Raw genomic sequence first — 25638 nt, forward strand, 5'->3', positions numbered from 1 at the left:
TCAAAATTTTAATTTTATTATTTCATGTTAATCAGACAATATTTTGGATAAATAATAACACATGGTGATCCTCAAAGGAACCGATAATATGGTGCTGGTATTTATAATAGCTTAATTGAGTTTTATTGAAAATTAAAGTTTTGACCAACTTGGCCCAGTTAACATTTATACAAAGTGGTGTTCAATTTATAGCATACAAATATCACCAAATTGCAATTCATCCTACACTACAGAGCACACATCCATAGTCTGTCTAGTAAACCCATCACCATATCCTGTAGTTTCCTCCAAGTCTGGCACTGCGTCACACATTGGACATTTCTTGTTTCTCACAGCTGAGGCCCGCATCCAAACAATCAAGTTATACCTGGATCCCTGCATAATTGGATATGCACCATGCCTGTGCTGGCCCCTATGTAGAATTCCCACCGTAGGACGGTGGCTATAAGTTTTCCAGTTTTTCTGTGAATCAATTTCATTCCTCATTGCGCCAAAGAACAAATCACCACCTTCAAATGAGTCTTCTGGAGACAACGCAACATTCAAGGTCACCTCTGCGTTGTCATAGTGATAGCCAAGGTCAACGTCCTTGCCATGGCCATACTGAACGATGAAGGCCTTGTGAGAGTCAAGCATAGCTCCGCCCCAATCTGGGTACAGAAGGCTAGTGATTGGTTCAAGATAGTTCTCTCTGAAGACATCTATGAACCTGTACATTCCAAGCTCATCCAGTAGAACCTGCAAATTACATACCTAGGTTAGAGTTACATGGGTTAAATAACAAAAATAATCAACTTTTTCTCGTATTGGTTTATGTTTTGAAACTAAATTTTTATACAAGAAAAGTGAAACATTGATTTTCATTAAAATAAAAAGATTAAACGGATCATTTTCATGAAAATTAAGGCATATTCGCATTTATTGGAAAACGTGTTTTCTTATATGACTTTCAAAGTATATGTTTAACATTTTAAATAAAAAATACAATGTTTGACTTTATTGGTAATTTATTTAAAGATTTTATTTTCTGATTTTCCTTTGCATGTAACTTAAACCAACACATTCACTATTTAATCTAAACAAATTAAAGGATGCAGTTATAGTCAAAATAACAATACAATAAAGAGAGCATACGCCATATGAATTCATAGTGTTGGGTCTTCCTTTTGGAACATCACTTTGTTCGAAATGCATGATCTCCTCTAAAAACAGTCTGCAGAACTTGGCTGTGAAAACAGGGAATGTGTAGGTCCTCTCAACTGAAGGGATGTTAAAAATAGCATGGTTCTGCAAAATTTGGGCTTAATGCATGTGCATGAAGTGTAATCCTAGATTAGCCTGTGCAGTCCACACAATCTAAGGTACCACACTTTCCGCCTTAACTAGATTTTCTTTACAAAAGACTCCCTCTTATGAAATATTCCATAAAAAAAGAAAGTGCAGTTCCTGATTAGCGTATGCAGACATTGAAGATTTATAAATGGTCTTCTTTCACTTGATTAAGCTTGCTATGCATAGCTAAGACTCAATAACAGTCTTTTTAATATTATTTTAAATAACATACACACAAAAGAATTCACATGGCATTAAATAAACTACTGACTTAACTTAACTGTACTAAGCAAAAATCCAGCTAGGACAAAACTTTATGCACATGCATTGAGTCCCATTTTCCCTAAATAGTGGCTGATTTTGCAAATTGTCATCGTTTTGTTTGTTTACTCAGATGTCAATGGATTTTTTACTTCCTGGGTTGGTTGCTTTCCCTGTACAAAGATGTAGTGCAAAACAGTGTCTTCATCATTTGAAAGAGGGCATATATTATAGAAATCTCTTAGCCAATACTGGCACTTTCAATTCAATGATCTATCAATAAACAATTGTTTCCATTTCTTCCGAAATTTAATCTAGAATGTTATGCATCAATGTTTTATCTATTGATAGATCTTTGGTTTTCTCATATTCTAATTTGGTTTATTGATTGGTACCATTTCTTCTGAACTTTTAATCTAGTTTGTTATGTATCAATGTTATCTCTTTGTTATATTGATAGATCTTTGGTTCACCCTTATTTTAATTTTGTTTACTAATTGGTACCATTTCTAAACTTTTTAGAAAGATAATAATTCATCAAATTTTTATTTATTATTGTTTTAGAGCATTTGTTTATACAGTTTTAATGATTACAGAAATCTTTATAAAGCTCACCATTGGTCTCTGACAGGTAGGCACAAACTCCTTCAAATCTGGCCTCATCTTGTTTACAGAAGCTTACAAGGCGCAGAAAATCTGGGGACAGAAAATCTTCCTAAAACAGATGGAAGTTTCATTTGTAATTGTCTAAAATCAAATTTAACAGTTCTTGAAGAGATAATTCAAGGAATAAAAAAAATGGACAAAGCTTTTTCATTTTGCAATAATCAAATCTTTTTGCTCAGTTTCATTTCATCATTTCATTCAGTGGAACACATGATTTGTGTGATACATTTTTAATTAATAATTTTAACTTTTTTTCAAATTTAAAAATACATAAGGTCCAATAGGCATACTGAAGAGCACTGATCATTTCAAATACCAGTATTTATATAAAGGTATTTCAATGCATAGAAATAGCAGATACGTGTGTTTACACTTGAAGCTAATGCAGGTCTCGGGGCTGTTTTGCTGATTTTATAGCTGTTATTAGGTCATGTTCCTAATAGCAAAAAGTTGTTTTTCCAAAATTCGCAACTGATAATTGATCTGTTGGATATTGATAATTGAGTTAGTCTAGAAATAAAGAAATTTAAAGTTGTTTTATCCATTTAACATGTAACGTTAATGTTAGGAATTTATTGGTTTTATTAACAGTAGTTCAAACGTATACATCTAACGATAGTTGTATTTAATTTATAGTAAATTCACACTAATATTCCAACAATCACAGGTATAGGTCATACGAATTCCAAAAAATGATTAGAAAAAAGCCATCGGTGTGCACCAGTCGAAGAGTTACTGTGTAAATTTAAAAAAAACAGCTCACTTAAACATGTGTGGTAAAGTCAAACCTGGAAATCAAAGATCTCTGGGTGAAGACGTGTATAATTTTGCTGAATGTATTTTTGTCTTTCGACAGAATCTAAAGTCAACCTCTTGCGTCTTGATACTTCTTCCTCTACCTGAAATTCACAAACACTCATGACATTTACACTAGACACTTGAGCATAAAAAATACATACATTATGCAGTGCTTATCAGGGCTCCTGCTTCCATTCGCAATTGCCCCCAAATGCGAAAGTTTTAGAGAGGTGGCGATAACATCTTTCAATTTGAGAAAACAAGTTGCAATCAAAATCAATAAGATGTGCAGAAAGGCTGGTTAATATAGGAGTCTCTGCCATTAGTAGCCCCATATTCATGTCATGCAACAGTGAATGTTGAAATGGACAGTCAGGAGCCTTTAAACTTCTTGAAATTGTTCATAGATGATGCCTTGATTAATAACCTTAATTGTGCTATTAAACTATGCTCTTTTAAAGTTAAATGGCCCATCAAAACAACAATAAACAATGAGAAAATGCTAAGAAGATATAATCTTTGTTGAAATAAAGATTTTCCTGGCTCTGGCAAATAAATATGGGGCTCGTTTGCAGGTCTAGATTTGGAATCACTGCTGTTTAATGAGATTTTAAATCATTTTTTGTCGATGCTGCGAAGCATTGTCTAAGTTATCATACCATGAAACAAGAAATATCTTTAAAAAAGATATACGGCGTAAATAGTTTAATGAATGAGATCAAGTATAGCGAATGTCTTTTTCTGTGCAGTTCTTAGCTGCATCACACGCAGTACGGGATGTTACGGGGAGTTTTCGCGGCTTATTTTACATTATAACATATTGCTGCTCATAAACCTATAGATACAAAACAGAAAACCAAAAGAAGAATGGAAGTGAAATTTAAACATATGAGTCAACCGGCCACACGAGAAGTATCCGTATTTATAGGCGCGTTCTTCGAACAAACCTGTTTTAGTGGTTTGTCGGGCATTGCTATTTGATTCGATTATTAACAGTATCAATTATCATCGTGCTAATGCTTAAAGTGATATTATGGGCATTTTGCACTGTTGAATTGAGCTGAAAAGAATTAACAGGTCAAAATAGTTAGTTAAAATGTGGTTACTGATTAATTATCTGCAACTCACCTTGCTACCAGTTGATTATAAAAATATATTTTATATTCGATATTTTTACGTGACCCACCCAGTCCTGTAAGCTGAAATGATCCGTAAAACAATTTCGTGTCTTTGTGTCGTATGAACAAATCTGCACTAAAACTAAATTTAGGTTCAACTCGTAAACGCATGATCAGTTGTCAAACGAAAGTACGGTTGATATTCAAATGCATTATTTTTCTCTTTCTGGTATATTGTTTTAGTATGATGATGCTGCATTAATTAATATAAGTGTATATGAATTAGAAACATCAAAAATAATCAACGGTTGCAATAGACACCTATAAACTGTTACATGCTCATAATATCACTTTAGTACATTAGGCAATATGGACGAATAATTATTGTTAAATTTATCAACAATAATATTTATCATTGTATTGTTGAAAACACATTAAGAATCTATTATTTACATACCATAATTATATTGCTGAATATCTTCATTAAACATATTTCTGGTCTAAAGAAAATTCCAGGTCACCTAGTTCACGGATAGCGTCTTTATTATATAACGATTATTTTACTGGCCGCCAACTCCGGTGATGACCTGTATATAAACTCTGAATGTCCGCGAATTGACCCGATATACCTCGCGGGTTGAAATGCAATGCTTTAAAGTAAGGCCTCGCTTCCATTGCTCTTTATACTTTTACATGTTAACATGTTGACAAGAATAAGGAAGTAAGTACTAAATATGAGAACATAGCCTTTTAAGTATAAACGCTCTTGCGCTGGTAATACTCTGAAAATAAAAGGTGTACGCACAAACTGTATTGATGTCGAGATTTGAGTGTAAAACTGTTCTATCTATTAAGCCTTTTCATTCGAGATAAAATTGTTTCATACAGTAAAACAGTGTTACAAAGACGCGGATATGTTTCCAATGTTCTGGTGGTATACTCAAATCAGCCAATGGAATAAATGAAGTGTATTCATTCGTACCTAGCCGCGGGAAATTTTATTGGAATTTTATTGGACACTTACAAAGGTCAGGCTAAGGTGAAAAGCTGGCTTATGCAGCTTACGCCGAAAAATTCTTAACAATGGCGACCTATGTAAAAGACCGAGCCTGTCCGATTGAGATAGCTCGATTTTTCTAATCGGATACCTCGCTGATTATCATTCATAAAGGTATAGGAAGCTCAGCTATAAATAGGACAGCATTTTCTGGGGAAAAGATTTAATAATTGTTTGAAAACGTTAATTTTAAATCAGCTATATTCAATCTATTATATGTTTATAGATTAATGAAACAACTATGCAATTTCTGTATTGTATTTGATATTTGTCGAGATTCAGCAAATAAGTTGCGAATTAAAACTGAATTATTAACTTTCAACGCGATCATGAGTGTAAAGAAAACGAATTATTTCGAACCTGCCATTTGTAAACGTTGTAGTGACTATGGTATATAAACAACATAATAGCAGTATCATATCTGTGAAACTGGCACTTATGCGTGCTTTCTCATTTTGCACATTTAATAAACTTTTCAAACAGAAATTACAGAGCCACATCAGTGCACAAACTATTTGATAATTCATTCGTTTGTTGAATATTGTTTGCTGTTAAAAACACATATAAGGTCATATCGCGGAGATTTAGTTTACCTTACCATGTGTTCATGGGCGAACTCACGTATTCAAGTGCTCTTACGACTATGTGCTCATACCTCCTTTCGGGAATCATCATGAAATTATTGCCATACTTAACGCACAAACATGTCTAAGCGTATTGAATTAGAGAAAAAAATAATCAAAAGAGAAAAATTATATTTCATGCACATGGGCATGTGAAATCACGTCCTTACACAGAGCATCATTAACTAAGGAAAGGAAACAACGAAATATAAAGTTTGGTCACGGACTCTAGATTACACGGATATGAAACGGGACCGTTACGCCAAATATCTTGTTGTGTCTAAGTCACGTGACCGTGTCGTATCTGTCGATCTTTTATCGAAGCGCCGATGTTATACATTTGATGTACCCACTCACGTATTTTGTTAAATTATAGTTTCATTTCTAGGCCGATTTTGACAAATTATATATCATTAGAAAGCTTACGTAATGTAGTTTTCAGATATAGAAATATATATTAAGTTTTTCTTCTGATTTTGGCAGCTCGGCGAGTTATAACTTTAACTTTTGCAAATATCATACCGTTTTGGAGTTTTAGAATCTAGATTTACGGTTGACATGTTCGTACTTTATACCGATTTGTAGCGTTTATATTTGGAGTTCAGTTTTAAAAATAACATCTTGCTTAGGAGAATAGAATTCTGTATATGATAGAAAAAAAATTGGTTTAAAAATGAAAGCAAGTAAGGAATGAAGGCGGAAATAAGTAGCGCGCGGTCCTAACGAACCGAACTGATGGCGATTATGCTTTTGTTTAGATACCGGCCATTGAATTTCCTTTGCCACGATTATTATATTTTTTATGGAATATATTGAAATATTTTGTTCTAGAGACATATCCATAAAGCTAAGTATTAATGAAGCTTAATAAATTTACGATTTCAGCTCTTGATTATAACACAGAAAGGGTGTTAATTTTATGATGAAACAGCGTATACAAATGTATAGCGGACCCTCTTGATATTTTTCGGCTTTGCATACTTCAAATATGATGGGTGTCAAAACATTCATCGTTTGTTGTTTATTATCAAAAAGGTAATTATGTAAAATTATATGAAAGGTTATTAACCATAAATTATCAATTAATTAAAATTATTTAAAGATTCTTGAAACTCACGGTCAACTGTCTATGCATGTATATTGAAATATCTTTATAAGTTAACAGAGTTATAAATATATAGAATTCTAAATTAAAACTCTGTATTATTTGTATTTTTCGGAAAGATTATTTAACCCCGTTGTGGTCAAATGAGAATGCTGTTTTTAATTATGTTGTTCCGTACACTACCATACACTCTTTATAGGACTACGAAATGACGGAGTTTTTTTTACCGGTACCCGCTAAATACGTTAAATGTTAAGTATTAGATTTTTTAAAATGTACATGTATAGGTATTAAGCACTTATAATTATTGTGATTTAGCTGGCTGACATCTATACAGTATTTAGTTTATGGCAATCTGTATGGGCAGATGACTATAAATGTTTTCAATACGCTACATATCTTATAAACGCAAAATTGAGTATTTGGCGTTACATTACTCCAAGAAATGACCACTAATACCACGAGAAGACATGGAGGTATCATAAAAAGTGTAATCTGACCAGACATTGCCACCTGTGGTTAGGGACCAATATACAAGTATAGGTCCCTGCTGTGGCGTATGACACCATAGTGTTATTTAGTATTGGTCGGCACAGTTTCTGATCATAACGAGATAATTGGTTTGTGCTGAACACAGGGGCAATAAAACCACAGATCTATCAATAAACAAGATTATTGAGATATCTTTTTTTTGAACACCGCGATAAAAATGCTCAAACCATGGACTCTAGATTACACGGATAAGAAACATGGCAATATTCTCAGAATCATCACTGCTATATGTGTAATCACCTAACAATTCGTCTAAAAATAATTTATATATTTGAGTTGAAGACGATGTACTGTTGTTTAAGTCTGAATAAACTATCTGTCTGCCTGTCTAAATCCAAGCCGTCATCGTCCCGGTGAAAAAAATCTTATTTTCAATAGTTGGACATGATGGTTGGGCAGATGCCCTGATGTCAAAATACGAAATGACCCGCGTAACACGGACCGTGATTTTCAAGAATCTTTAATAAATTGATAATTTAAGGTAAATAACATTTCAAATAATTATACATAATTACATTGTTGATAATAAACAGCAAACGATGAATGTTTTTGACACCCATTTTATTTCAAGTATGCATGCAAAGCCGAATAATATCGAGAGGGTCCGCTATATACGCTGTTTCATAATAAATTTTACACCCTTTCTGTGTTATAAACAAGAGCTGAAATCGTTAATTTATTAAGATTCATTTATAATAAGCTTTATTGATATGTTTCGTGAACAAAATACTACAATATATTCCATAAAAAATATAATAAGATGGCAAAAGAAATTCAATGGCCGGTTTCTAAACAAAAGCATAATCGCCAAGACCGTAGCATCAGTTCAGTGCGTTAGGAACGCGCGCTACATTTTCCCGCCTTCATTCCTTAATTACTTTCGTTTTTAAACAAATTTTTTTTCTATCGTATACAGAATTCTATTCTCCTAAGCAAGATGTAATTTTTAAACTGAACTCCAAATATAAACGCTACAAATTGGTATTAAGTTTTACCCATAAATCTTAGTGACCATTTCCCAGTATATTGTACAAGAAAAACTAGCAAAGAAAAAATAAGTAAGCATAACACAGTTCTTGTTCGGTGTATGAAAAACTATACTGTGGAAGATTTTATGAACAAACTGAACACTTGTGATTGGAATTCTATGTTTACTGCTGACACCGTACAAGAATCTTGGTTATTTTTCAAAGACAAATTTTTGACAGTTTTGAATAGTGTAGCTCCAACCAAAGAAGTTCGTTTAAAGCAGAGAACAGAGCCATGGATGGATTCCGATATTTTAGAACTAATTAAAATTAGGGACTATTTTATGTACAAATTAAAAAAAACTAATAATAAGGAATTTTTTCAAAAGTTTTGTTCATATAGAAATAAAGTCCAAAGGTCTGTGAAGAAAGCAAAGGCAGAATATATTTGTGATCAATTAGAAGAAAACAAACACAATCCTAAAAGTCTGTGGTCTCACTTAAAATCGTTAGGTCATAGCAATAATAGTAAATCCTCACCCAATGTTGTTTTAAATGTAGAGGGCAACCTATGTTTTGAAGCTAAAACAATAGCCAATCATTTTAACTATTTTTTCACAACTGTTGCTTCAGTACTAGTTGATAAGCTTCCTACTGCTCCAAATCTATTTAATACAGCATCTAACATTTTTAAATCGTTTTACAAAGACAGAAATCCTGCTCACAATTCTTTTAAACTTCATACAGTTTCTGAAGATTTTGTTTACAAAGAGTTAAGCAAATTGAATTGTTCTAAAAGTACTGGGTTAGACGAAATCACGGCCAGATTTTTGAAAGATTCTGCTCCTTATATCAAAACTCATATTACATTTTTGATAAATAGCTCTATTGTTAACAATGTAGTTCCCACTGATTTAAAAAGTGCTAAGGTAAAACCACTGTTTAAGAAAGACAATAGGTCCGAGGTTTCTAATTATAGACCGGTTAGTATTTTGTCCATTGTTTCAAAAATATTAGAGAGAGCTGTATACAACCAGTTGGAATCCTTTTTAGTGAAGAACGGTCTGTTGTATGAGTATCAGAGTGGATTCAGGGGGAATCACTCCACTGACTCCTGTCTTATTCACCTGTCTGATCATATACGTGGACAAACCTCTAATGGCTTGTTTACTGGTATGATTATGTTAGATCTACAGAAGGCATTCGACACTGTAGATCACGACATTCTGTGTCGGAAGCTTCGTGCGATGGGAGTGGAGTCTGTGGAGTGGTTTCGCTCGTACCTAGCTGATAGGACGCAGTCTGTACATGTTAATGCCGCTAAATCGGATTTCAAATCAGTAGTGTGTGGTGTTCCCCAAGGGAGTATACTGGGTCCTCTTTTGTTCTTGACCTACGTTAATGATATGAAAACAAGTATATCATCCAAATGTAAATTAATACTCTATGCTGAAGACAGTGCTATTTTGTATTCACATAAAGATCCAAGTACCATCAGTCAAGTTTTAGGCAAAGAACTCGAGTCCTGTAGTAAATGGTTAATTGACAATAAGCTATCCCTCCATCTAGGCAAAACAGAATGTATTCTTTTTGGTTCGAAACGTAAACTCACCAAGGTGGACAATTTTCATATACAATGTAATGATCATGTTATAAAATCTCAGACGTATGTAAAATATCTTGGTTCTATTCTAGATGCTGATTTGTCCGGTACTTCTATTGTAAATAATATCGTCAAGAAGGTTAACTCTAGACTTAAATTTTTATATAGACAACGTGATTTTTTAAATAAAAGTCTTAGAAAAAGCTTATGTAATTCTTTAATACAATGTCATTTAGATTATGTATCCTCTTCGTGGTATTGTGGACTCACGAAACAGCTTAAGCACAAGTTACAAATAGTCCAAAATAAAATGGTTCGTTTTATTAACAATTCCCATTGTAGGACATCACTTGTTGTATCGCATTTTGAAGAACTTGGTTTATTGAACGTTGAACAAAGATGCAAGCAACTTCGGCTTAACCACATCCATAAGATTTTCTACAATAAATGTCCAAGCTATATGAAAGACAATTTTGTCAAATGTACAGATGTCCATCAGTATGGGAATAGATCCCGATTTAATTTTTATGTACCTCAAGTTGATGGCTTTACTAGTTCTTCATTTTACTACAATGGTATTACGGATTGGAATGCATTACCCGATAATATAAAGTCCATCGAATCGAAATTTACTTTTAAGAAACTTGTTAAGACACATCTATTAAATGATATGAAGGTAGACGAGAATTCCATGTATTTTTACTTTTAGATTTGTTTTATTTTTATGTTATTCATTATTTTTATGTTTTTTATTCGTGTCAGTGTATTATCATGTCAACTTTTGAAAGATTCACTTAATTCGTAGAAGAAATCATGTGTAGGATCATGTCGATCATATATTAAGAACTGAAAAAACAATATATTTATAGTCACGTATAAGATCTGTTCGACTAAATCCAGGGACCCCGTTGGAAATAAGCTTTTTCATGTTTACATGTCTAAGCTTTACGGGTTATCCTGTGTATACATCATGTCGTAATCTTATTTGGATCTGTGATAAATGGCACCATTCATGTAATGCATGTTTCTGAATATGATAATTAATGCAATCTATACGTTACTTATTGCCTTGATTGCATTGAATTGTAAATTGCTTGACATGTATGCACAAATAAAACAAACAAACAAAGTACGAACATGTCAACCGTAAATCTAGATTCTAAAACTCCAAAACGGTATGATATTTGCAAAAGTTAAAGTTATAACTCGCCGGGCTGTCGGAATCAGAAGAAAAACTTAATATATATTGATATATCTGTTTACTACGTAACGTAAGCTTTCTAATGATATATAATTTGTCAAAATCGGCCGAGAAATGAAACTATAATTTAACAAAAGACGTGAGTGGGTACATCAAAATGTATAACCTCGGCGCTTCGCTGTACGCTAATCGTAAAAGATCGATAGCCACAACACGTTAAAACGCGCGGTGGTAAAACATAAAATGTGTATTTCTTGTGTTTAACTCGCTATAAATCCATTAATAACAACGGGAATATACTAAAAGTTATATTTTTTTGAAAGAGGAATTAATAAGCAACAAGATAACGTATAAACCAATAAAATCGGATGAATAGTTTTTGCATAAGATTGAATTTACTACAGTAAGGGTCAAATACTCGATTCATCTCCTGTCAATATACACTCCGTGGTTTGGTATGATATACATGTAAAATTAAAGAGCATTGTGTAATTAAAGAGCATGTCAAGTTTTGAATTTATATGCTGAAACGTAATGTTATAACGCACAAACGTTTTACTGTAACAGAACGTTTTCAAAGATAAGTGGTACAGAAAATACACGTCGATTATCTGTTTAAAGATATTTCTTGTTATATTTGATCGAAAATGTAACCCGCCTCCCGGGTTTCGTGGAATGGATCAACCTCCCTATGGGTACTACTTCCCTGTACCCCCAATTTTTTTCGTACCCTACATTTTTCGTACCAAAGTTTTTCGTACCTAAATTTTTGCTTGTAACCAATTTTTTTTTTCGTACCCATTTGTTTTTCTTACCAAAATTTTTTTTCGTAAGCAAATCTTTTCTGGTAGGCATTTTTTTGGCATATTTTTTGTATCCAAAATTTTCGTACCCAATTATTTTCCTACCGAAAATTTTCGTACTCACACAATTGTGGTGATGTAAATAAACTTAAATACAATGTAGATGCTTTTATATCAATCCTTTTCAAAAGCATTGCCACACCAGTACTGTCAGTACTTTGATTTTAAATAAAAACAAACTTTTTTTACATATTTGATTCAATGTTAAATTGCTTTAAATTAATAAACAAGAGCGTGATAATCTAAAATCAATAAAAATATGAAAAATATCGATATTGACCAATGTCTTAAAATATTTTAAATGCAGCCTGTTGAAACTGACCATACATTTCAGCCTCTATTATAGAAATTAATTCAGCAGTAATGAAGCATTTCAGATATTACATAGATGGCAGGTTAATTAAATATACTGATTTAACTCAGTTATATACATCAATAACACAACATCAACAGTTAATTGTGTGTGTTAATATATTAAAAAAATCCCCTTAACTGCAAAATATAAGTTGTTTCATATTAATGATTATGGGCAAGGATGGCGTGAGTAAATAAGGGTTTGGCAAATGACGCCATAAAAACAAGGGACAAAATTTTCACAAAACCAGGATTTCAATTTCAAAAAAAAGTCTGATAAAGGGAGACAATTCAAAATGTGCTTTGTTACCCCCCTTGTGTAAGATTCAATCTATTTTTTCTTGTGGAGACCTTGATTTCAATTTTTTTTTAAGTCTGCTGAAGGGAGACCAACTCAAAATGTTCATTGTTAGTGATTGTTCAAAGTTAACCCACTTGTTTTGAAATCAATATATTTTTAGTCATAGCAACCTTGACCTTGGAGAAATTGACGTAATTCTTTCGCGCGACACACGGTCCAATGATGGTGAACAAATGTGCCAAATGATTTATAAATCTCACAATAAATGACATAGTTATAGCCCGGACAAGCCCATTTATGGCCATTTTTGACCTTTGAACTCAAAGTGTGACCTTGACCTTGGAGATATCGACGTAATTCTTTCGCGCGACACACCGTCTAATGATGGTGAACAAATGTTCCAAATGATTTTAATATCTCACAATGAACGACAAAGTTATGGCTCTGAAAAGCTTGTTCCGCCCGCCAGCCAGACAGCCAGCCAGACAACCAGCCCACCTGCCCGCCGACATTCGCCAATCTAATAACCAGTTTTTTCCTTCAGAAAACCTGGTTAAAAACATGGCAATATATAGCATTGAACTTATTTAAAATTCGGTCAGTTATAATAATGCAGTTTTTTTGCATATATTAGAGGTACAGTGTATGTTAATTGTGTCATGAAATACCACTTATTAAAACTATAAATTAAGGACTACAGGTAATGTAATATCAGGTTTTAATAATAAAACAAATAATAAATGCATTGTGTAGTGGGGAAAAATCATTTAAAGGGCGAATATGGGTGGCGAATGGAAATTTTATCCCAACGAGAGCCCTGCTTATGAATATTTTTTTAAGAACAGTTATTTTTATTGTATACATAAATTGGTATCCAATAATTTTTAAAAGTATTGAAATGTCACAACTTCAAAAGCTATAAAACATCTTCAACAATAGAGGCAAATGTTTCTATAAACGTATAATTTTAAAATCATCATTCAAATCTAGAAGGAATAAAACGTTGCAAATTATTAATGAGAAATCTAACTAAAAAATCATGAATATTAAGATGTTTTATTCAGACTATCATCTATATGTTTGTGGTCTATGAAAGATCAATCGTTTTAAAGGCTTAGATATAAGTTTGTGTCATCAGGATGTGGAAACGCTTTGTTGTAGTCCAGCCAGTGCAGTTAATACTACGTTCAGCGTATGTGGCCACAGGTTTATTCAATAATGTCCAAGCTACAAGTGTCCAACAAACTATATGGTAAAATCATATTAGGACAACTCTTACGGATCTAGTTTAGTATTATAAAGTTATGTCCCTTTAACTATTTCATAAGAATATGGAACACTCCTTAATAATTCATTGTGTGATCCCAGTATACCTTTTCTTTGCTCATGTAAATACATGTAATGAGCAGTCGATATTTTAAAGGATTCAGCATTTTAAACACAATTCACATCGTATTCATACCTCTTCCAAAACCTTGCTTAGGTGATAAGAACCTTGACAGGTGTCAGAAAGAAGCTGAAAAGAAAACATGATCCTTATATAAGTAACAGATGTACAGACATGAAGGTACATCAATATCATAAAAACTTTCTGAAAACCATTAGAAAAGACCTGTAAATTTACCATATACATGTAAGTACAAACATTTTATTTCAGTAAACCAAATCAAGTCATAAAAAGTGATTTAATTGCCAATCAATTACAGTCAAAAGTGATATAGTATTCTGATTTATTAGTAAAACAAGTAAGGTCATTTTCAAATATTACATAATTATTGTTAATAGTTGTGGGGCAAAACAGGTGAATAGAAGTAGGCCTTCTATGTCTATTGAGGCTTTGCAAAACAAGTTAGCTCTTTGCAAATATTACATTGCTTCTATTATTGATTATATTTAATGGGATTTCACGTTCTATAAAAAGTATCTCTTAATTTGTATTTGAGGTCTAATTTATACACTTCCTGAGTGATTAAGTCGAAATAATGTTTTCCTATCAAAATAATGACCAAACTGATTGATGGGAAATATATTAACAAATCTAGGTTGCAAGGGTGCCTTTCTAGAAAATGGCAACTATGTATTAGTTAATAGTAGCTTTATCAAATGTTTTTATGCCATTATTTTTTAATAAAATGTAAAAATAGTTTAAGAACAACATGAGCAAGAGTTGTTTTTCTATTAAGTTAGTTTTTTTAGAACAAGCACATGCGAATAGTAACAAATCTAAGCAATACGAAGGGCAAATACTACGAGACATTTGTATATTAAAAAATTACTACAGGGAGCTAAGTCTTGCTAGTATTTTGTCAAAACATTGCAGATTTAAATGCAGTTTTCATTGTCATGTCCAAGAATACACATTTAATTCACCCCCTGTACATTGATAATCCAAACTGAGTAGGATCATTCAAACTGAAGTAAAAATAGCGACAGAAATAAAGACTCCAGTCATTACTTTCTAAGTACATGTTTATTTAACACAAGCTGTGACATAATAAACGTTTCTCTTTGATAAAATGTTATTTGCCGAATGCAATCATGAATGCGCTAATAAACCCACAACAATTAAAAACAATTACGTCGAAATAAAATGAATTCGTTTGAAAAGCTGGAAAAAGTAAATGAAATTGTCGAAAGTTTTAGGCCAAAAACAATTATAATCGAATGTTTTTAATGTTTTAATGCTTGGACTTATGTATTATGCTTTCATATATGTATGTAAAAAATTTGATTGGCGTAAATGCTCGAAAACGCAATATATCTGTGTTTGTTTGGGACAAGAATATACAAATTGAATAATGACCTAACAAGTGTTCGGATAATTCCAAACTTACTTTAGGAAGTTGATGGATAATGACCAAACTGCAAAATTTCTTTATGTTAAGATCTATGTAAAATGAACACTCATGTAAAATATTTCAAGATTTATTTAATTGCTGACAATAAAAGCATTTAAGCACACTGTTAAACAATCATCATAAAAATGATTTTGTTTTCTTTTCTGGTAAAACAGAAGATAATGGAAAACTACAGATGTTATTATTGTAAAGAGTCCTTGAGTTTAAACCTATTTATTTTAGCTTGATTGCATCGAAAGCCTCAGGCTTATTGAAACGCTCTCGAGTCCTAGAACTAGAACCAGCACTTGGTGACTTTGGAGAGATCTAAAGAATGCTCCCACAGTAGGGAACGAACCCGTGACCTCCCGGTCGCTAGACTGACACCATATCCATTACACCACGGCGACCTATAAAAGAGTCCTTTAAATGCCTGAAAGAAATACTTATCCATAACACAACTAACTATTACGTAGAAAAAATAAAAATTAGAGAACTTACCGTAGATAAAACAACCGGCAAATTAGGTTATCGGACAAAAATATATGCAGATATTACTCCGCAAAACATAAATGAACAACATCAGCAAATCACTATTGAAAGTGGTGTTATTAAAGTGATAGAACAAGTTAATCAAAAAGCCTCTAATATGGTGACAAATACATGAATCAGCGGGGCAAGTGCCACTTTAACCTGCATTTTCGACTCAAATCCCTTTAAATTAAGTGATTAAATAATAAGTAGGGACATTTTTAATTTTCTATGCTGTTCATGCTATTCAAAATGACATGGAACACATGTTATGGCATCTCTGTGTACGTGGAATGCAAATCTTGCATGCTTATTTTGCTTCTAATCTCAATTGTATATATATGCAAGTTCCGCTGAAATTGATTTCACTAATAACAAATAAATGAATGTTGATGTTCGTCGAAAGTATTTTTTATATTCAATTATACACATCATGCAAGTTTTTGGGTATAAATAGTTGTTTTCAAAGAATAATATCAAACCTGTCTTTGGAAAACATGTTCAATACATCGCAGTTTGTGAATTATCCATTTTGAGTTTGGCTATTATCCACAGGAATGTTCATATCAGTTTGGATTTATCCATAAACTTTTATACCCGTCCTGCAAACACATGATTTTAACACAGAAACACACTAGGTGTTAAAAGTAAATTTGTATAGGACATTCATGATATAATTTGGCATATCTCTGTTAGTTTCGTTCGCTCTTTTGTCAGTTAACGTGTAAATAATTCAACACATAGGTCGCATTTCATGAAAATTAGCATTTTCCGAAGACAAATTTATCGTTTTTTACTAGAAAACGATTAAATCATTGCAAAACTCAAAACGCATGTGTGTGTCAGACATTCATTATCACATGTGTAGAACAATTACGTCCTTATAGTTACTAAATAAGCAGAAATTATAAAATAATCACCTACCATTTAGTTTCAGTTGCGGACCACATTTTTTTCTATAGTTGAAATTATCCAACTTAGTTTGGATTATCGACATACAGGGGGTGTAACTTTAGATTGACATATAACACGTGCCTGTTTTGTGTTTGTTCCCTTACTAAATTCGAAGGCATTCATTAAGAGGGCCGATACTACGGATAGACATGCTATATATATATATATATATATATATATATATATAATATTAAAATTTACATTGCTAAGTTCACTAGGGCCTTGACTAGCCAGGGTACCTTGTTATAGGATTGTAGGAACTGACTTTTACTAAAAAAGTCTAGATGAACATCCAGGGACTTGATATAAATATTTCTTGACATAAAACATTTACAAATGCAAAATGTCATTATAACCAGAGGCCTTTAAAACTACAAGTTAGTTTGTCCACGTCCCAGTTGTTTTGACAGATGGCGCGTGTCGTGACGACGCTTGGAATTAAGCGAATTAAAAGCGTCGGAGTGATGATGATAAAAACATGGCTGCGCCCACTGCAAATGTAAAGGACGCAGAAGAAAATTGGCATTACGTTGATAGAATAAAACCATCAAAGAAATTCTTTAAAGCATATTTAAATAAGGTGATGTTTAAACTTAACCAGGATATTACCCATTCGATATTGTTACGAGATCAAAGTTGTCTTTAATTTGAAATAGGTTTTCGCGAACCGGTAAACATTTGCAACTTAATGTTTAAGGAATTTAATATTTGATAATCCTAAAAAATCCAAATGATTAAAGTAACCGGACACACAAAACTGACTCAGTTAAAATAAAGCATGTGGCCCTCATTTGCAACTTAACAAAATGATATGTTGTTGACATATGATATTGTCAATGACAATCGACTGGGAAATTATTTGATCATATGTTGTTTACAATAAATTATGCTGTGACCAGTGTTGACTAGTAAGTGTGTCATACAGAAACAATGTTTAGATGTTTCCATTTATAAATTATGTGTGCTTATTTAACTGTTTTTCATATTTTTGTGCACATTGTAAGTTAGGTTTGGTTTACCAGCGAAAAATCAAACAGAATGAACAAACAAATATTGCCAGTGTTACTCATTAAGTTGTTAATGTTATAACAACAACAATTGTACACACTTGTTTGTTGATAAAAGGGACAATATCAAATGGGAGGACAATTACATGAATAAGCTAGGTAAATTTTAGCCTAATAGAGCTTGAATAGCAAGTTTTAAAAGAAAATGTATAGAACTAACATTATTTGTTACGTATGTCGGGACAAATTGTCTCATCGGCTCAGCAGGACAAACAGCCCAATAGTGGCACTGTCCAGCAATAATCAGCTTGTATGAAATCAATGTTACTTTAATGTGCCAAGCACATTTTAGGCAATCATTAGGGTCTTCAAATCAATTTTGTTCTCAAAAGAATCATTACTTTACACTTACGGACAGTTGCCCCCATGATGGTTAATGTCATGTTTTTTATGTGGGAATTTCTCTTCTGAAAAAAATTCTTACAGTTTGTTAAACAAATATGCACCCACTTGTTCATTGACAATACTGTTTAATTTTCTGATGTATTTGATTTTGTTATTATGGACTGCTTAGAAAGCCTGGTGTGCCTTTTTATCCCTTGCCAAAGGCAGAGGGATATAGAATTGGTCTTATCTGTCACCAAACATTTTAGTGCTATATCTTAGAAACTACATAAGATATCAACATGAAACTTTATAGATGTATAGATATCAATGAGTAGAAGTGTCTTGCTCAATAACCATAACCCTACAGTTTCTTTAATAAAAGTTATTGCCCTTTTTTGTATTTTGTATGAAGATTTCTTTGAGGGCTATATCTCAGATACCATGCAAGATTTCAACATGAATCTTCATGGGTGTATTGATATTAATGAGAAGTGTCATGCTGAAGAACCATAACCCTTCACTTTCTTAAATAAGAGTGATTACCCTTTGTTGTTTTGTATGACAGACACTTTCAGGGCTTTATCTGAAATGAAAAAACATTTAAACATGATACTTCATGGGTGTGTAGAAATCAATGAGGAGAATAGCAATTCATAGAAACAATTACCCTACACTTCATTATTACCTATAAATTATTACCCTACACTTAATGTTCATACTGTATATCAAGGGATTTACACCAATCCTTAAAGAAAGTTTATTTGGCAGGGGATATCAATTCAACCAATTTGCTTGTTTCTCTTTCTAATTTTTTCTTTTGAAAAAAAAAGATGTTAAAAAACAATGACAATATTTATTTATGGATTTCAGTAATATAACAGTTGTTTATGTTTACAGTTTGAAAACTGCGACTTTTACCAGATGGAATACAAGACATGCACAAGTTAGTATCAGTGTTCGCATCATCTGATCTTACAGAGAAAAAAGACATATCTCTCAAAGTAATATTTCTTCTATAAAATACAAGTATATTTAAAAGCCCATCCATAGGGTGACCTTTTCACCAAAACCTAACATGATAGATAATGACAGTGTTTTTTTTCACTTATAGGGGAATGATGGCGGGGCCCGTCCAAAGGGGAAAAAATGCGTCGTTTTTAGGAAAAGGGGAAAATTAAAAATTCACATGTTTATATGTAATGACATTTATTATATTAATACACATGTTTGTATGAATATAATATTCACAGCTGAATGTCTTTGTCCTTTTTCTTAAAATAGAAATATATATCAATGATTTTTTCAACATTTAAGTTTCACACAGTTCAGCCTTCATGCACTGTCTCAGTTTTCTTAGCCATTTTGAGTCTAATTGGGATCTTTCAAATCGATAAAATGGCAAATTTGAGCATTTTTCATCCATAAAATGGACCAAATTGGAATGATTTTATCAACAAATATTGACACAATATAGATACATCAGGCCTTTTCTTTGCCATTTTTGGGAGAAAAATGCAATTAATGTGAAAAGTCCACTGATTTGGGAAAAACTATTTAATACAACTCTTTATATTTATTCAAAATAATATAAATTATAGCTATATACTTTTTTAGTTGTTTATGAAATAAATTTGAGATATATTTTTCATGATTATGAGACAGTTCTTTGTAAAAAAAAAAAAAAAAATCTTTTTTTTTTTTTTTTACTTCTAGAGGGGATTTTTTTTTCAAAATGGGGGAAAAATATATGCTCTTTTTTGAGAGGAATGGGGCCGAATATTGGCCCCGAAATTGCCATAAAAAAACACTGTAATGTCTTACTGTAAAATATTTATACTTGAAGGCCAGAAGTTAAATGAACACTGAGAGCTCTGTATATTTGTTTTAAAGTTAAGTTTTCAAAAGGCTAGTATATTCCTCAAATTAACTGACCATAACTGTGGTAACAAATTAAAAAGAATTGAATTGTATTGCATATTAAACAGCGGCCAATACAGCATCATAAAACAAATTTCAAATTTATTTACTTGTTATTCATTTCATAAATTGCAACAGAGATGGTCAATATATTAAAGACAAATAATGAAATATATGTACTCAGTTGAATTGTAATCAATATGAATTTTTTTAAACAAAGGTTTTCAGGGCAAGCTCAACCAATACTACCTGTATGGAGACACACAGGACTGTGGACACTGGAAGCATCTTCATTCTATGTGCAAGGACTATCTGCTCACCAGTGACATCAAACTAGAGGTACATTCAATTTTATACTTCATAGCTTGCACCATGCTTTACACCATTCTATGACGGCATGTTTTCATGTGAATGCTTTGTTTGCCTTACATTTTACTTTTGCAACATACCTTACACTGGTTCTTCTTGCCTTAAAGTGGTACCAGTAACTAAAATTGCTACTCCTTAGCTTTCACTGGTGCACTCAAATGAGTTAAAATAGTAAATACTATACAAACACAATTAAACAAGGAACAGTTAAGAATCAAGTAAAATTATGTGTACTGTAATTACTCTATGTTTTCGGACACTTAAAAATAATTAATTTTGTTCGTGTCCGAAAACATAGATACGAAAAATATTCAAAGATGAGAATGTGACGTACCGATACTCGCTAGTATGAACCTGTAATTAACGCAAAAAAAGCACGATGAATTCTTTGTTTGTTCATTTCAGATAGTTGTTTTCTAACACCTTCCATTGTTCGTAAAACTTGCAATAGGGTGCATCACGCTTTGAAGCATTTAGTATTTGTCACAGTTATTTTACTTAGAAGGGATAGGACCATTGCGGTAGATAATTGAACTGTTTATTGGTACTGCCCCTGGTAAGTGTCATAACGCTTATGCTATCGGGCGAAACCATTGTTTAATACCGGTTTACAAGGTTATTTACCTAATAACGCAATGTAATGGTCCGTTGCCCTCAGGCATGCTCCTTCCATGTTTTTTGATGTTAATCTGGTTGCAAAATCCTATGATCGAAGTGTCATTAGATATCAAAAACAGGACTGAAATTTGGTAAAATAGCGCTGTAAAATATTCTGTCAGAAAACTTAGAGACATAAATAATGGACGAATAATCGTGTGTCCGAAAATTAAGAGTCACAAAAAATAATTATTTTGCTAAAAAAGGGGTGTCCGAAAGTAATTACGGTAGATGTCAAAAACGGTCCCTGAGGCAGAAGGATCTTCTCAGTCTATTGAAATTGACACTGACGCCTGTGAATTTCTGTCTACAAATATAAGCAATGATTCTGAATATGTCCTTCACTATGGAACTCAAACTTGTGCTGCTGAAGTTAATTTCTGTATACTTTAGAACAAAATGATAATTGTGCATGTGCATGCATGTAAAAGATTATTTTAAACTAAAAGGGTATGTGCAATTAAGTACCAAGTAATAAATAAAACCCAATAATCTCAATCTCATGATGCAAACTTCCCATTTTAGGATTTCACAAATTGATTTCTAAAAAAATTTGTTTGTTATACACTACTTTTTCCTGATTGGACAGGTACTAAGGCTTTTCCAAATTATACTTGCTGCTTACCTTACACTGCTGTCCCTTATCATACACAAATACTAATAATCATACAAAGGTTCTCCTTATCATACACACATACTCCTTATCATACAAAGGTTCTCCTTATCATACACAAATACTCCTTATCATACAAAGGTTCACCTTATCATACACAAATACTCCTTATCATACAAAGGTTCTCCTTATCATACACAAATACTCCTTATCATACAAAGGTTCTCCTTATCATACACAAATACTCCTTATCATACAAAGGTTCTCCTTATCATACACAAATATTCCTTATCATACAAAGGTTCTTCTTATCATACACAAATACTCCTTATCATACAAAGGTACTCCTTATCATACACAAATACTACATATCATACAAAGGTTCTCCTTATCATACACAAATACTCCTTATCATACAAAGGTTCTCCTTATCATACACAAATACTACATATGATACAAAGGTTCTCCTTATCATACACAAATACTACATATCATACAAAGGTTCTCCTTATCATACACAAATACTCCTTATCATACAAAGGTTCTCCTTATCATACACAAATACTCCTTATCATACAAAGGTTCTCCTTATCATACACAAATACTACATATCATACAAAGGTTCTCCTTATCATACACAAATACTCCTTATCATACAAAGGTTCTTCTTATCATACACAAATACTCCTTATCATACAAAGGTTCTCCTTATCATACACAAATACTCCTTATCATACAAAGGTACTCCTTATCATACACAAATACTCCTTATCATACAAAGGTACTCCTTATCATACACAAATACTCCTTATCATACAAAGGTACTCATTATCATACACAAATACTCCTTATCATACAAAGGTACTCCTTATCATACACATGTACTCCTTATCATACAAAGGTACTCCTTATCATACACAGGTACTCCTTATCATACAAAGGTACTCCTTATCATACAAAGGTACTCCTAATCATACACATGTACTCCTTATCATACACAGGTACTCCTTATCATTAGGGCTGTAACGATCCATTCGAATATTCGAATTACTCGAATATGGCTGTGGATGAATCGTATTCGTTATTCGCCACCTCCCGAACCGAATATTTGACGAATACAAACAATGTGATTCGAGTTTGAAAGTTTAATCATCTTACCTTACAAATAAAGGTTCATACAATTAACCCCTATATGAAAATGTTCTTCTCCTTATTCCGGCGTTTTTCATCATGTTTACCCCACCCACTATGTTACACAGTGAGATTATCAACAAAAATGGCGGGCACCGGTTAAATATTAACGACATTGAATTGAAAAATATTTAGATGGTTGTTTAATGTTTATTTATGTAAATATGAGTGATTTGATGCTCAAACATACACACAAAGGATTAGCAGATGGAATTTCTTTTTGTTTATCTTTACGACAATGATTGTGCAACTTATCAACACACATGGAGCCTTGCAAAGGGAATGCTATTGGTATCGTTGACATGCCTGCCAAATACACGTTGTTTGTCTGGCGCTAGTTTGGTTTCCCCAAAAAAGACGATTAGACGAAGACAATTTGCAGTGTTTTGTTATTTCAAAGTGTTATATTTCATATTTTCAGTATGCAATGATACTCGATTAATCAAATTGACAAATACACAAAGTCTCATACTATATAATGTCATGTCGAGTTGTCAGTATTACTTTTGTTCATTGAAATTCATATTCGCAAATAAATATTCGTGTTCGCTACCCTGTTTTCGTGATACGTATCGTATTCGTCACCTAGTGTATTTGTTACAGCCCTACTTATCATACACAAATACTCCTTATCATACACAGGTTCTCCTTATCATACACAAATACTCCTTATCATACAAAAGTACTCCTTATCAAACACAAATACTCCTTGTCATACAAAGGTACTCATTATTATACACAAATACTCCTTATTATACAAATGTACTCCTTATCATACACATGTACTCCTTATCATACAAAGGTACTCCTAATCATACACATGTACTCCTTATCATACAAAGGTACTCCTTTTCATACACAGGTACTCCTTATCATACACAGGTACTCCTTATCATACACAGGTACTCATTATTATACACATGTACTCCTTATCATACTAAGGTACTCCTTATCATACACATGTACTCCTTATCATACTAAGGTACTCCTAATCATACACATGTACTCCTTATCAAACACAGGTACTCCTTATCATACAAAGGTACTCCTAATCATACAAATGTACTCCTTAGCATACACATGTACTCCTTATCATACAAAGGTACTCCTTTTCATACACAGGTACTCCTTATCATACACAGGTACTCCTTATCATACAAAGGTACTCCTTATCATACACATGTACTCCTTATCAAACACAGGTACTCCTTATCATACAAAGGTACTCCTTATCATACAAATGTACTCCTTATCATACACATGTACTCCTTATCATACAAAGGTACTCCTTTTCATACAAAGGTACTCCTTTTCATACACAGGTACTCCTTATCATACACAGGTACTCCTTATCATACAAAGGTACTCCTTATCATACACATGTACTCCTTATCATACACAGGTATTCCTTTTTATACACATGTACTCCTTATCATACACAGGTACTCCTCATCATACACATGCACTCCTTATCATATACAGGTACCCCTAATCATACACAAATACTCCTTATCATACACAAATACTCCTTATCATTCACATGTACTCATTTTCATGCACATGTACCCCTTATCATACACATGTACCCCTTATCATACACAAAATCTCCTTATCATACACAAATACTCCTTATCATTCATATGTACTCCTTTTCATACACATGTACTCCTTATCATACATAGGTACTCCTTATCATACACATGTACGCCTTATCATACACAGGTACCCCTTATCATACACAGGAACCCTTATTATACACAAATACTTCTTATCAAACACAGGCACCCCTTATCATACACTAATACTCCTTATCATACACAAATACTCCTAATCATACACAGGTTTCCCTTATCATACAAAAGTACTAATTATCATTCACAGGTACCCTGTATCATACACAAATACTCATTATCATACACAACTACTCCTTATCATATACAGGTATCCCTTATCATTCATATGTACTCATTTTCATGCACATGTACTCCTTATCATACACAGGTACACTTTATCATACACAAATACTCCTTATCATACACAGGAACCCTTATTATACACAAATACTTCTTATCATACACAGGCACCCCTTATCATACATAAGGAGTAGTTGTGTATGGTAATGAGTATTTGTGTATGATACGGGGTACCTGTGTATGATAATTAGTACAGGCTGTCAAGCGGTCATACTTTTTCCTACTATTTCCTAATTTTTCATCAGGATCCTACTTTTTCTTATTTTTTTACCAAATCTTCCTACTATTCCTACTTTTTCATTTTCAATGGAATTTTTTTTTTAAAGAGTTTATTTAGTAAACTTGCAGGATGAATGAATCTATGGCATGACTGTATCCCTGTTAATGTGCATTCATCTAG

General features: G+C 32.7%; 2 protein-coding genes across 3 annotated transcripts in view; one reads left to right on the plus strand and one right to left on the minus strand.

The window, feature by feature from the left end:
- LOC127841845 (2-oxoglutarate and iron-dependent oxygenase domain-containing protein 2-like) lies at positions 1–17572 on the minus strand. 2 transcript variants are annotated; one of them, XM_052370975.1, is made up of 6 exons: positions 17364–17572; positions 14265–14318; positions 3048–3158; positions 2209–2308; positions 1135–1226; positions 1–738 (listed from the first exon to the last, which is right to left on the minus strand). In XM_052370975.1, exons 1-6 carry the CDS (start codon positions 17472–17474, stop codon positions 223–225), a joined length of 984 nt encoding a protein of 327 aa, XP_052226935.1. In that variant the 5' UTR covers positions 17475–17572; the 3' UTR covers positions 1–222. The 2 variants fall into 2 exon arrangements, with proteins under 2 accessions (XP_052226935.1, XP_052226933.1); XM_052370973.1 differs by having other exon boundaries at positions 1135–1259.
- Positions 17556–25638, plus strand: part of LOC127841846 (uncharacterized) — a 12526-nt gene continuing 4443 nt past the window's right edge. The window contains exons 1-3 of the mRNA XM_052370976.1: positions 17556–17704; positions 19416–19461; positions 20656–20774. Of these exons, the coding sequence (XP_052226936.1) occupies positions 17603–17704; positions 19416–19461; positions 20656–20774 (267 nt within the window). The 5' untranslated portion in view covers positions 17556–17602. The remainder of the gene's footprint in view (positions 17705–19415; positions 19462–20655; positions 20775–25638) is intronic.

The sequence above is a fragment of the Dreissena polymorpha genome, chromosome 8 (assembly GCF_020536995.1).
Source record: "Dreissena polymorpha isolate Duluth1 chromosome 8, UMN_Dpol_1.0, whole genome shotgun sequence".
NCBI classification, from domain to species: domain Eukaryota; kingdom Metazoa; phylum Mollusca; class Bivalvia; order Myida; family Dreissenidae; genus Dreissena; species Dreissena polymorpha.